The 13,635-nt window shown below is 41.2% G+C and overlaps 1 protein-coding gene across 1 annotated transcript in view; it reads right to left on the bottom strand.

The window, feature by feature from the left end:
* The window catches only part of LOC309559480 (cytochrome P450 2G1-like), an 83,736-nt gene that overhangs the window by 44,296 nt on the left and 25,805 nt on the right, over positions 1 to 13,635 (bottom strand). Inside the window, exon 2 of the mRNA XM_082262754.1 lies at positions 1,602 to 1,764. Within this exon, the coding sequence (XP_082118880.1) occupies positions 1,602 to 1,764 (163 nt within the window). The remainder of the gene's footprint in view (positions 1 to 1,601; positions 1,765 to 13,635) is intronic.

Raw genomic sequence — 13,635 nt, forward strand, 5'->3', positions numbered from 1 at the left:
GTGTGTGTGTATGTGTATATATATATAGATATATATATATATATATATATATATATATATATATATATATATATATATAGATATATATATATATATATATATATATATATATATATACTGTTTATAAAAAGTTATTTATAAAAAACTTTAAAAAATATGTATATATGCCCACTGTAAGTTGAAAGTCAATTGTGCCTTTCTACAATGGTTTAAATACATCAGCTTCCTTATTCCTTTGACCTGAGAAAGCGCATGCATGTGAAACGCATCGTCGCGGCAAAGTATCAAGCACACAGTTCACACTGGGCCGATTTTTTTTTTTCTTTTTTAGTGTAGTTGTGAGGTCTGAGGTCTTTTTGACCCCAGATCTCCCAATTAAGAGGACCTGTCATGCCTATTTCAATTACAAGGGATGTTTACATTCCTTGTAATAGGAATAAAATGATCAAACTTTTTTTTTTTTTTTAAACTGTGTAAAAATAATAAATAATAAATAAAATAAATAGGGGGGGAAAAAAATTAAAGTGCCCTGTCCCCGTTAGCTCACGCGCAGAAGTAAACGCATATGGAAGCCCCGCCCACATATGTAAACGGTGTTCAAACCACACATGTGAGGTATCGCCGCAATCGTTAGAGCAAGAGCAATAATTTGAGCCCTAGACCTCTGTAACTGTAAGCTGGTACCTGAAGAAATTTTAAAATTATCGCTTATTGGGATTTTTAAGTACCAAAGTTTGTCGCCATTCCGCGAGCGTGTGCAATTTTGAAGCATGACATGTTGGGTATCTATTTACTCGGCGTAACATTATCTTTCACTGTATGGAAAACATTGAGCTAAATTTACTTTTTAAAAAAAGTTAATTGTTTACAAAAAATTGTGTTTGGAAGACCGCTGCACAAATACGGTGTAATAAAAAATATTGCAACAATCTCCATTTTATTCTCTAGGGTCTCTGCTAAAAATATATATATATATAATGTTTGCGGGTTCTAAGTAGTTTTCTAGCAAAAAAAAAAAAAATGATTTTAGCTTGTAAACACCAAGTGTCAAAAATAGACCAGGTCTTAAAGTGGTTTAAATAGCAGGAAATAAGAAGTTCAAATAGTAATTTGAAAAAAAGAATCTAAGAAAGTTCAATTTTAAAACCTTTCTTTTTTTTTATATTACATTTAGTAAAAGTGCATTGTCCCAGGCTCGGGTTTCCCAATGATACATTTTTTACAATTTAGGATGGGGTGCCTTGAGATTTTGCATACTTTTTTTTCACAAAAAGGGGTCCTGCATGGCTTTGAAACATCACTATCCTTTGCTGTGATGTGATCGTTTAATAAAGCGTCAGACCCTATTATGGAGTTTCCTGGTGTGCTGGTGATATATACCTTGTTCTGTTAAAAAAAAAAAACACTGCTCTAAACCACCATAATGTTACCTTTCCCATTGGCTCCAATGCATTTCTCCTGTGGGTGAAATTCTGCAGAAAATCAACCAATATTGCTCATCCCTAGTCAGGAGTTAATTCAAAAATCCAAAAAGATACAACCAGTTCCACCTAAATTATATTCTAAATTATGCATTCACCCCTATGTTGAAATTAACTTACCATGCCCTTTGAAAAAATCATCAAAAGCCGGAGCAATTCCACGCCCACCGAATTCCTCTGATTGGTCAAGTAAGGCCTCTTTTACAGTTTCATAACCGCTTAGGACCACAATAGGAGTATGGCCAAAATAAACAGTGTATACCGATCCATATTTCTCTGCAAACTGAAGTAGAATATGAGGAATTTTTAATTTGGCATACATTACTCAAGAAAAAAACAAGGTTTTTACTGACTACAATTTAAAAACATGGAGACTGGAAGGATCATCACTATTGAGAAGCGTTGGCATAAAAATGTATCAACATACCAACCAATATACCTTGCTCATCACAATCCAATAAAAAAAACTGAACAATTGTGGTTGAAAGGGTAAGGCCATAATGTTATTGATTTCAAACAGTATTTGTCCAACAATTATGGCAAACCAAAGTACAAAATATAGTTGGCAATAAAAAAGCAGTTGGCTGACCAAACATGAAATGTAGGCACTCAAAGTAACATGACTTAAAGAGTAACTCTACTTTTGTTGAAAAAAAAAACAAAAAAAAATTAGAAGATTTAAACAAACGTTGTTGCAGATTTCAACCTTTTGTTATTCTGAAGAAAATACAGTTTGTCCGTGTCCATGTGCAAAGTGAATCTAATGGGAGTGGTTTTATAATTATTAATCAGCTGTTGCACTTGCAGAGCTGTAATGAGGAAAATGGCAGGGTCTGCATCCCTTTAGACGTGATTTCCTATTGGGAGTATCTCACCAAAAATGACATTTCTGTGGCAGGGGATGCCTGAAATCTGACTTGTATCTTATTGTAGAGTTCTGGGAAAATTAATAAGCCAATCAAACAAGCAGGAAATTATGTTTCTGGGGTGTGGTCAGTACACATTCTCTGCACAGAACAGCTCCAGGTTGCCATATTGGATTACATTTTCATAAAATTACAGAGCTGCAGATTGAAAAGGAAAGGTCATTTTTAATAATTTGAACATTATTTTTTAACATTAATTTACAATATGACATGTCGCAATTGTATATGCTGTATAATCTTTTTCTATTTGCTATTGCAGCACCCTCCTAGGTAGGTGCTAGGTAACCTATAGGGGAGACCTTGTCTGCTTATCAGCAGGGTCCAATTGTTAAGTCAGGCTGTCATGTGTTCTCAGGTGTGACTGCTGAGTTGGGGAGTCTCCCCACTGCATCCAATGAGGGCTCTCATTGGACAGTGGAGGAAACCTGACCAATATCACACCAGGGCTTGTATCCATCCCAGAGGGCAGATTCTGCCACAATGCATCCTGGGAGGGAGTATAATGGCGCTTTTCCACTGCATGGAACCGTATCGGTTCGGCATGCTTTTGTGCTTTTCCACTGCTGGTACCGCATGGTATAGGGTCGGAACGGTTCGGTACAGTACGGTATAGGTTTGCTTTTCCACTGCATGGAACCGAACGGTGCGGTACGGCTCTGAAAAAACAGTACCTACTCGATTGTGGTTCCAACAGGTACCAAACTGGTACCATATCCCACAATCCTTTGCATGCAGTCACTACTAGCCACTGATTGGTCAGAGAATCCCACCCACCTTGTTGTTATCCCACCCACTTAACTTTAGTACTACTTTAGTGGAAAAGCAAACCTATACCGTTCCGTACCGAACCGTCCGGACACTATACCATGCGGTACCAGCAGTGGAAAAGCAAACTGGGCCAAGCAGGGCCGAGTAGAGCCGAGCCGCAACGAGCCGGTACTTGCAGTGGAAAAGTGCCATTTGTCTAAGGAGAGCACATGACAGGAGGTCTTTGGCGGGAAGCAGTGTCCCAGGAGGAGGGTGATGGCTGTCTCTCTTCCTGTCAGTGTGAGGAAGAGTGTCCTTGGCGGTCGGCCTAGAGGACGGAAGGTTGAGCTGAGCTGCAGAGAGGGAACCGGTGTGCTGAGCACTGTGTGCAGCTGTTGGGGTTGGAGTTTTCAGGAAAGCAGAGCTGCGAGTACTGTGAACTGCCCCGGGGTCTGCCTAGGATAGGGGACCACTCCAGGAGGTCAGAGGGATCCAGGAGCCAGCTAACCAGGAGGAAGCTTAGAAAGGGGGTGCCTGAGTCTAAGCCCTGAAGAGAATTCAGTAAGATAGGGTACCGGTGTGAGCCCTGAAGTGTTAAGAGTTGCAGCAGTGTTACAGGTAGCTACCTTAGTCAGGAGGGCTAAAGGGAGCTGTACAAAAGGACTTTGTGTCACCGGGAGTGTCAAAGTCAGTTCAGTGTTAACAAGACAGCAAGTCAGCATTAACAAGCGCCAACCGGCATTGACCGGCATTCAGCCGGCGTCAAGTCAGAGTCAAGAGGCATTTTTCTCAGTTGTCCCATTACATTGTGTAGGACTATAACACTCATTCCCTTCTCCCATCCAAGTTCCTAAAATAAATACAAAACCCAAAGATGCTGGACTGTTTCTTGGAGAACATGCTTAAATGTGCTGTTGTTACTAGCGGTAACCCTGGCAGACCCACATCCAGCACAAAGGCTGGAAATCCTGCTACACTATTTTTTTCCTAGGATAGTGGAGTTACCCTTTAAAGACCTGTCTAACAATTCTGAAAAGACATTTATTTAAAGTATATCTAAGCCTAAAAACATATTTTATATATTTATATTGCAGCTTATTTTTCCTTAGATGTGGTTGCTGCATTTGTTTTATATTTGATTAGGTGATTCTGTCAGTATCATGCTTCCAATCCTAGAATGACAACTCTCAAACACCCTTTTGTATCAGGACAACAGAAATAGACAGACAGGACTACAGAACCCCTCCCTTCTCCTATTGACCATAACATAGAGGGTTGTGGTTTTGTATAACCAAGAACAGACAGAGAGTACAGTTAATAAGATTTCTGGCAAAATTAAAGGAGTTGTAAAGTCATAAGGTTTTTTATGTTAATTCATTCTATGCATTAAGATAAAAAGCCTTCTGTGTGCACCTGCTCCAGCACCCCTAATACTTACCTGAGCCCCATGTCTATCCAGCGATGTCCATGAGTAAGGATGAGCTTCGAGTGTGAGTCAAACATCCGGCATTCATGTATTCGCTGAACGCACAAACAAATGGGGCTGTTCACGGGAAATTCACCCCGCTTCCGCACCTGAAAAATAGAAAAGAAAAAAAAACCCGATGCCACCGCTTCAGACGCCTCTGGCGTAATGAGCTGCTGGAGATGTGACAGCTCTTTTATAGGAAAGGGGCAGGAATACCACCCGGTGGCACCGCCCCTTCTGACGTGACGTCAGTAATTTATTCAGTGCATTATGGGGCGCTCATAACTTCAGATTCCTATAAAAGAGCTGTCACATCTCAAACAGTTCATTACGTGTGAGGCGTCTGAAGAGGCAAGAGCTTCTTTTTACTTTTTTCTATTTTTCGGGTGTGGCGGACGATGTGATTGACGATGGATTTACTTCGGGGGACACTATTTTTTTATTTTATTTTTTAGGACTTGTCAAAAACTGTCTTTTGTCTTTATTTTTTTTTGTACACTTTTTTGGTGAATGGGTAGGGGTAGGAATGTACCCGATATCCATTCACATGGGGGGGGGCAGGATCTGGGGGCCCTTTTGTTAAAGGGGACTTCCAGATTCCGATAAGCCCCCCCCCACCTGCAGACCCCAATAACCACAGCCCAGGGAAGAGACCCTTGTCTCCATCAACATAGGGACAAGGTGCTTTGGGGACATCCCAAAGCACCCTCCCCATGTTGAGGGTAAGTGGCCTGGTATGGTTCAGGAGGGGGGGGGGTGCCGCTCGCTCCTCCCCCCTTATCCTGTCCAGCCAGGCTGCTTGCTTGGATAAGGTTCTGGTATGGATTGTGGAGGGGACCCCACACCATTTTTTTTTCAATTTTGGTGAAGAGTCTGGTATGGACTGGGGACCCCACGCCATTTTTTTCATGTTTTTTTATCTGTATTGCCTGGAGCCGACAATACATTACATCTGCGAGCAAGTTTAAATGACATTGTCTCCTTTAGAAATGTCAGTGCATTAAGTGCTTGTAATTGGCCAAAGCATGCACCTTGACCTGCTTTGGCCAATCACAGCACAATGTCCTGTTATTGCCACAACTGGCCAAAGGCAGGGTGCCTTTAGCCAATCATGGCACAGGGGATAAGTCCACACCCCACACTATATAAGGCTGCTGCTGACATGGCAGGTAGTGGATTGTGTGAGTTATATAGTAATTTAACAGCCAGTGCAGTATAGATATATCAGCAGTGCAGTATATATCAGACAGTGCAGTATAAATCGCCAGAACAGTCCTAAAAATTAACAATTTTCAAATCGCAAGCCGGCGATATAGTGAATTTCGTTGCTTGCAATCCCTGAATGCGTGCACTCGGCCGTAAAAAACAGGCGATAAGAGGCAAGAAGCATTTTCCTATCAATTGCTGAATTCTTAAGCACAATTATCCTTGCTATTATTCTGGATTCCCTGCTCAAACATTTTTATTGTAAACAGTGTAAGAAACTAGTTAAACTAATAAATAATGTATTATTTTTGGGGACAAGAAATATTATTGTTGCTCGCTACATAGCAAGCAAGAATAATATCTCTACCCCCCCCCCCCCGAAAAAAAATACATGATTTAAAACCTATCTATATTTTTTTCTTACAGAGTTCTTAGGTTTAACCACTTTACCACCGGAGGATTTTCCTGCTAAAAGACCAGGGGTTTTTTTGCGATTTTTTACTGCGTGACTTTAACGGACAATCGCGCGGTCGTGCGACGCTGTACCTAAACGAATTTCACGTCCTTTTTTTCCCACAAACAGAGCTTTCTTTTGGTGGTATTTGATCACCTGTGCGATTTTTTGATCACGCGCTATAAACAAAAAAGAGCGTAATTTTTGCAAAAACAACAATATTTTTCACTTTTTTTTATATGAAATTCCCCCCCAAAAAAATGTAAAAATCAAAATTTTTTTAAATTTTCGGCCAATTTGTTTTACGCTACCTATGTTTGGTAAAAAAAAATCGCAAAAAGCGTATTTTGATTGGTTTGCGCAAAAGTTATCGCGTTTACTAACAAAGGGAAAGATTTTTGTCATTTTTGGTGTTTTTTTTTTTAACGAGTAATGGCGGCGATCTGCGATTTTTTTTGCGGTACTGCGACATTGCGGCGGACAGATCGGACCCTTGACTGACATTTTTGACACTTTTGGGGGTACCAGTGACATTACTGCAGTAATCAGTGCTATATATATGCACTGTTACTGCAAAAATGACACTGGCAGGGAAGGGGTTAACAGTATTGGACAGGGAGGGGTTAAGTGTGTCCTAGGGGCGTGTTTCTAACTGTGCAGGGACATGGCTATTGGTGTAAAAGCAAAGATCAACGGTTCTACATAGTAGAACTGTCTGATCTTCACTTTTACACAGGGAGAACTGACAGGCGGCTTGTTTACATAAGCCGCTCTGTCTTTCTCCCGCTGTACCGGCGATCGTAGTGTGACCGGCGGACATCGGGTCCGCCAGTCACACTCCCGCACTCCTCCGTGAACGAGCCGAGGCGGGCGCGCGCCCGCCCGCTATTGGCTCTGGAAGGAGTGACAGGCGAGCGACGTAGACCTACGTCACTCTGCCTGGCCGGGGCCGACTGCCGCAGTAAATATACTGTGCGCAGTCGGCAAGCGGTTAACTGAGCATGCTCCAACACTTAGCTGTTTGATGTTTGAAATGAAATGCTGCATAATGCACTCCTTGCTTTCCATCTCACAGAAATCTTAGCTCAAAACACACACAGCTGCCTTCACAAACCACATGATAACCTTTTTTCACCACAAAAATGTACTACGTCTACCATCATTAATCCAATGCAAAATCTCATAACCAAAAAGTGGCTAAGTAGTTAGCACTTCTGCCTTGCAGCACTGGCTTTGTGGGTTTGGATCCCATACCTACCTACAAGTTTCTCTGTAGTTCTACTTTGATTTTCACAATATTTTGATGGTTTTCATAGTATGGGAAACCAAGAAATGTCATTCTAAAGAAAGCAACTGTGCTTTTGCACCCAATCTCCAACTGTGTGCAGGCAGATATGTGTGATTGCCTGGCCCAAATCTGTTTATTGTGTCTACAGTGCACAAACACATACATGCTGTTGTCTGGTTTCCTTTTCTTAGAAACACTTTCATTCATTAGTCAACAGGTGTGAGAACTTCAGCCAGGTACAGACACAATTGATTACACTGCTGGGTGTTTCCTTTACTGGGTGGGTGTAGGATAACCTATGTTATATAAAGACATGCTCTAGAGTGGATTGCTTTGCCTGTGAAGAGGCCACCATGTGCTTGTGTCTAAATTGGCTTTTTATGGGGGGGGGGGGTGTTTGGTAGCATGCCTAAGGACCCATACCCCAGTAAGGCTGTTTTTGGATGAATACTTTTGCCTTTTGGCTTTCCAAAGGTTTTTTTTTTTTTTTCCCCCAAAGTGTGTGTTTTTCTCAAATCTGAACATGTTTGTTATTTTCATGCCTCTAAGGATCCATATCTTCTAGTGCTTTGATAGTGGTTTAGATGGAAAGGCAGGTTTATGCAAACACTAACCATAAATGTACAGTATCTCGCAAAATTGAGTACACCCCTCCCATTTTTGTAAATATTTTATTCTATCTTTTCATGTGACAGCACTGAAGAAATGACACTTTGCTACAATGTAAAGTAGTGAGTGTACAGCTTGTATAACAGTGTAATTTGCTGTCCCCTTAAAATAACTCAACATACAGCCATTAATGTCTAAACCTCTGGCAACAAAAGTGAGTACACCCCTAAGTGACAATGTCCAAATTGGCCCAAAGTGTCATTTTGTGTGGCCAGTATTTTCCAGCACTGCCTTAACCCTCTTGGGCATAGAGTTCACCAGAGCTTCACAGGTTGCCACTGGAGTCCTCTTAAACTCCTCCATGACAACATCACGGAGCTGGTGGATTTTAGATACCTTGCGCTTCTCCACCTTCCATTTGAGGATGCCCCACAGATGCTCAACAGGGTTTAGGTCTGGGGAAATGCTTGGCCAGTCAATCACCTTTACCCTCAGCTTATCTAGCAAGGCAGTGGTCATCTTGGAGGTGTGTTTGAGGTCGTTATAATGTTGGAATACTGCTCTGCAGCCAGGTGTCCAACGGCGGGGGGGGGGGGGGGGGATCATGCTCTGCTTCAGTATGTCACAGTACATGTTGGCATTCATGGTTGCCTCAATGAACTTTAGCTCTCCAGTTCTGGCAGCACTCATGCCAGACCATGACACTCCCACCACTATGCTTGACTGTAGGCAAGACACACTTGTCTTTGTACTCCTCACCTGGTTGCCACCACACATGCTTGACACCATTTGAACCAAAAAAGTTTATCTTGGTCTCATCAGACCACAGGACATGGTTCCAGTAATCCATTTTCTTAGTCTGCTTGTCTTCAGCAAACTGTTTGCTTCCTTCTGGGACGGCAGCCGTGCAGACCAATTTGATGCAGTGTGCGGTATATGGTCTGAGCATTGACAGGCTGACCCCCCACCTCTTCAACCTCTGCAGCAATGCTGGCAGCACTCATACGTTTATTTCCCAAAGACAACCTCTTGGTATGACGCTGAGCACGTGCACTCAACTTCTTTGGTGGACCATGGCGAGGCCTGTTCTGAGTCAAACCTGTCCTCTTAAACTGCTGTATGATCTTGGCCACCATGCTGCAGCTCAGTTTCAATGTCTTGGCAATCTTCTTATAGCCTAGGCCATCTTTATGTAGAGCAACAATTCTTTTTTTATGATCCTCAGAGTTCTTTGCCATGAGGTGCCATGTTGAACTTCCAGTGACCAGTATGAGGGAGTGAGAGCGATAACACCAAATTTAACACACCTCCCCATTCACACCTGAGACCTTGTAACACTAATGAGTCACATGACACCGGGGAGGGAAAACGGCTGATTGGACCCGATTTGGACATTTTCACTTAGGGGTGTAGTCACTTTTGTTGCCAGCAGTTTAGACATTAATGGCTGTGTGTTGAGTCATTTTGAGGGTACAGCAAATTTACACTGCTATACAAGCTGTGCACTCACTACTTTACATTGTAGCAAAGTGTCATTTCTTCCGTGTTGTCACATGAAAAGATAGAATAAAATATTTACAAAAATTGTGAGAGGTGTACTCACTTTTGTGAGATACTGTTTTTTTTTTTTTTACATTGCTCCTTTACTTTATTATTCATTATTTTTCTGGTTGTTTTTAAAATGTTAATGCTAAGGTGTGTACAATGTCTTGGGCCTGACCCTTGTAGATTATAAGCTCTATATCCTGTATCCATGTACCCAATATCCATGTAAGAAACGTTTATCTTTGCACTGTATTTTGAATAAAGAATCCTTGATGGGGGGTAATTTCACATGACTGCTACAGTGCTGGATTCATGATGTCTATACATGTTCAATAAAGCTTATTTGTTTCTCCACAGCTCATGCTTTTTTATTTGGCTATTTGTAATTGTGTATTTTGGATGTGTATTGTGTATTTTGAAAATTAGCCATTTTGCGGCGTACTTGCGAACGGGCGATCACCACAACGCAGGCGACCAGAAACGTCCCTATTGTCTTCACATGTTCCCCGGAAGTTGTACTGCTGCTCACACGACATGGACAACAATGGCTCCCTCCCTGTTCTCTGCAGAAGAGCTTGTGGTCATTTACAGGGTAAGTCAGGGAGGGGTCTTGTTGTCCCCTTAGGCATTGGGGGGATATGTCAGTTAGCTGGTGGGGGGGAGGTGGAATGTATTTTAGTGCACCTCACCACACATGCATTTCCTGCTTAGCACACACGTCAGTTCCTAATTCTAGCCACATTACACTTCCTGCATGTGAACATGTTCCATATATATGTATATATGTGTGTGTGTGTGTGTGTGTGTGTATGTATGTATGTATGTATATATATACAGTTAGGTCCATAAATATTGGGATATCAACACAATTCTAATCTTTTTGGCTCTATACACCTCCACAATGGATTTGAAATGAAACAAACAAGATGTGCTTTAACTGCAGACTTTCAGCTTTAATTTGAGGGTATTTACCTTTGAGAAAAGCTACGGGTGTTCGTAGCGCAACGCGTCAGAGAGGGACAAGCCGTACTGACATCACTTCCGGTCATCGGCCGTGACCGGAAGCTTCGGATCTCTCCGCATCGGCGGATACACTGGGTTACTGTCTGCACGCTTTGATCTTCCTAATTGTAAGTAGTCTGCAACTTGTGGCATTAATAAAATATACCCGACATACTATACCATGAGAGTCTCTCCCATAACAGCGGGAGGATAGCATATACATACCAGAAGAGTGAGGAGAGGAACCTGGAGATACATATCTAAACGCTCTTTTTGAGTGTTGTAAAGGTGAGCGGCCACTGCACTCGGTGTTGGATTGTGGGCTCACCGGGACACACTCACTTTATTGTATTGGGAAGTGAAATTTCATCTATAAATTGCACTGGAAGATATCACCATTGTTTGGCACCCTGCACTTTATTGAATTATTATTTGGGACTGTCAGTTATTTAAGAGTGATTTTGTGGATCATACATGCACTTTTAACTTGGCACTGCTGCACTTTTTTTTTGAATTGCTCACTTCAGCGTCACTTTATATTGCTATTTGCACATCTCTTACTGCCCATTGTTGTTGTGTATTTTTTTACATTATTGTCAGCGATTTATGATCTATATGAGCACTTGGATTTTGGTTTTTCACTATTGGATGTTGATTTGAGTATATTTGATTTGATTTTTCTATCCTTCAGATATTATGATTCACCTACACACTGATACATATTTATTCATCACTTGATCACTGTGATCATTTATTATTTATTGTGTGATAATATCCTATATTGTCTACTGAAGACAGAGAGAGTGGTCCCCCTCACTCAGAGTTTAGCTCTGATTTTATTTCTTCTTAATATATTTGATACGTGGGGACACTATCAAAATCAGCTGCTGACTCTGGAGGAGTTCCATATCTTCTTCGCAGCCCCCCCTTTTTTGCATTGGTCACCAGGTCGCTTACCTCAATATAGCGCATAAGTTTATTTCCTTATTTTAAATCATAAATCAAACTTTCACTTTTTAATACTTGGTTGCAAATCCTTTTCAGTCAATTACAGCCTGAAGTCTGGAACGCATAGACATCACCAGACGCTGGGTTTCATCCCTGGTGATGTTCTGCCAGGCCTCTACTGCAACTGTCTTCAGTTCCTGCTTGTTCTTGGGGAATTTTCCCTTCAGTTTTGTCTTCAGCAAGTGAAATGCATGCTCAATCAGATTCAGGTCAGGTGATTGACTTGGCCATTGCATAAAATTTCACTTCTTTCCCTTAAAAAACTCTCTGGTTGTTTTCGCAGTATGCTTCGGGTCATTGTCCATCTGCACTGGGAAGTGCCGCCAATAAGTTCTGAACCATTTGGCTGAATATGAGCAGATAATATTGCCCAAAACACTTTAGAATTCATCCTGCAGCATTTGTCAGCAGTCACATCATCAATAAATACAAGAGAATCAGTTCCATTGGCAGCCATACATGCCCACGCCATGACACTACCACCACCATGCTTCACTGATGAGGTGGTATGCTTTGGATCATGAGCAGTTCCTTTCCTTCTCCATACTCTTCTCTTCCCATCACTCTGGTACAAGTTGATCTTGGTCTCATCTGTCCATAGGATTTTGTTCCACAACTGTGAAGGCTTTTTTAGGTGTTGTTTGGCAAACTCTAATCTGGCCTTCCTGTTTTTGAGGCTCACCAATGGTTTACATCTTGTGGTGAACTCTCTGTAGTCACTCTGGTGAAGTCTTCTCTTGATTGTTGACTTTGACACACAAACACCACAAAAACACTCCTGGAGAGTGTTCTTGATCTAGACAACTGTTATGAAGGGTGTTTTCTTCACCAGGGAAAGAATTCTTTGGTCATCCACCACAGTTGTTTTCCGTGGTCTTCCGGGTCTTTTGGTGTTGCTGAGCTCACCGGTGCGTTCTTTCTTTTTAAGGATGTTCCAAACAGTTGATTTGGCCACACCTAATGCTTTTGTTATCTCTCTGATGGGTTTGTTTTGTTTTTTTCAGCTTAATTATGGCTTGCTTCACTGATAGTGACAGTTCTTTGGATCTCATATTGAGAGTTGACAGCAACAGATTCCAAATGCAAATAGCACACTTGAAATTAACTCTGGACCTTTTATCTGCTCCTTGTAAATGGGATAATGAGGGAATAACACACACCTGGCCATGGAACAGCTGAGCATTCAATTGTCCCATTACTTTTGGTCCCTTAAAAAATGGGAGGCACATATACAAACTGTTGCAATTCCTACACCGTTCACCTGATTTGGATGTAAATACCCTCAAATTAAAGCTGAAAGTCTGCAGTTAGAGCATATCTTATTGGTTTCATTTCAAATACATTGTGGTGGTGTATAGAGCCAAAAAGATTAGAATTATGTTGATGTCCCAATATTTATGGACCTGACTGTGTATATATATATATATATATATATATATATATATATATATAAATCCAAAAAAGATATATAACACATTATAAATAAATATATCCAACAAAAAATATATCATGGCTTTTTTTCTTTAACTGAAGAATCTTAGCAGAATAAGCATATTTGTACATGGTTGGCATTGGTACACTTTGCCATGCATTTCTTACAGACGCTTTTACAAGTTAAAGAGACCAATCGATCTCAAAATTGCATGTGCTACACATAGGCATGCGGTTTAACAGTTGAGCATTTGTGTGTAACATACTATAACTATGCTGTACATTTTAAGGTGCTAGTTAGAATGTAATTTTTGGACACCGTTCAACAAAAACCTTTCTGTGGGTCCTTTCACACAGGCGGTCCGGTCCGTATGTCCGTTTTTCATCCCATTTTTTTGCGGATTAAAAACTGACATAATGCATGTCAATGGGATTGCGGATGTCAGCGGATGGTCATCCGCTGACATCCC

The sequence above is a fragment of the Pelophylax lessonae genome (assembly GCF_965119305.1).
Source record: "Pelophylax lessonae genome assembly, chromosome: 7".
Lineage (NCBI taxonomy): Eukaryota > Metazoa > Chordata > Amphibia > Anura > Ranidae > Pelophylax > Pelophylax lessonae.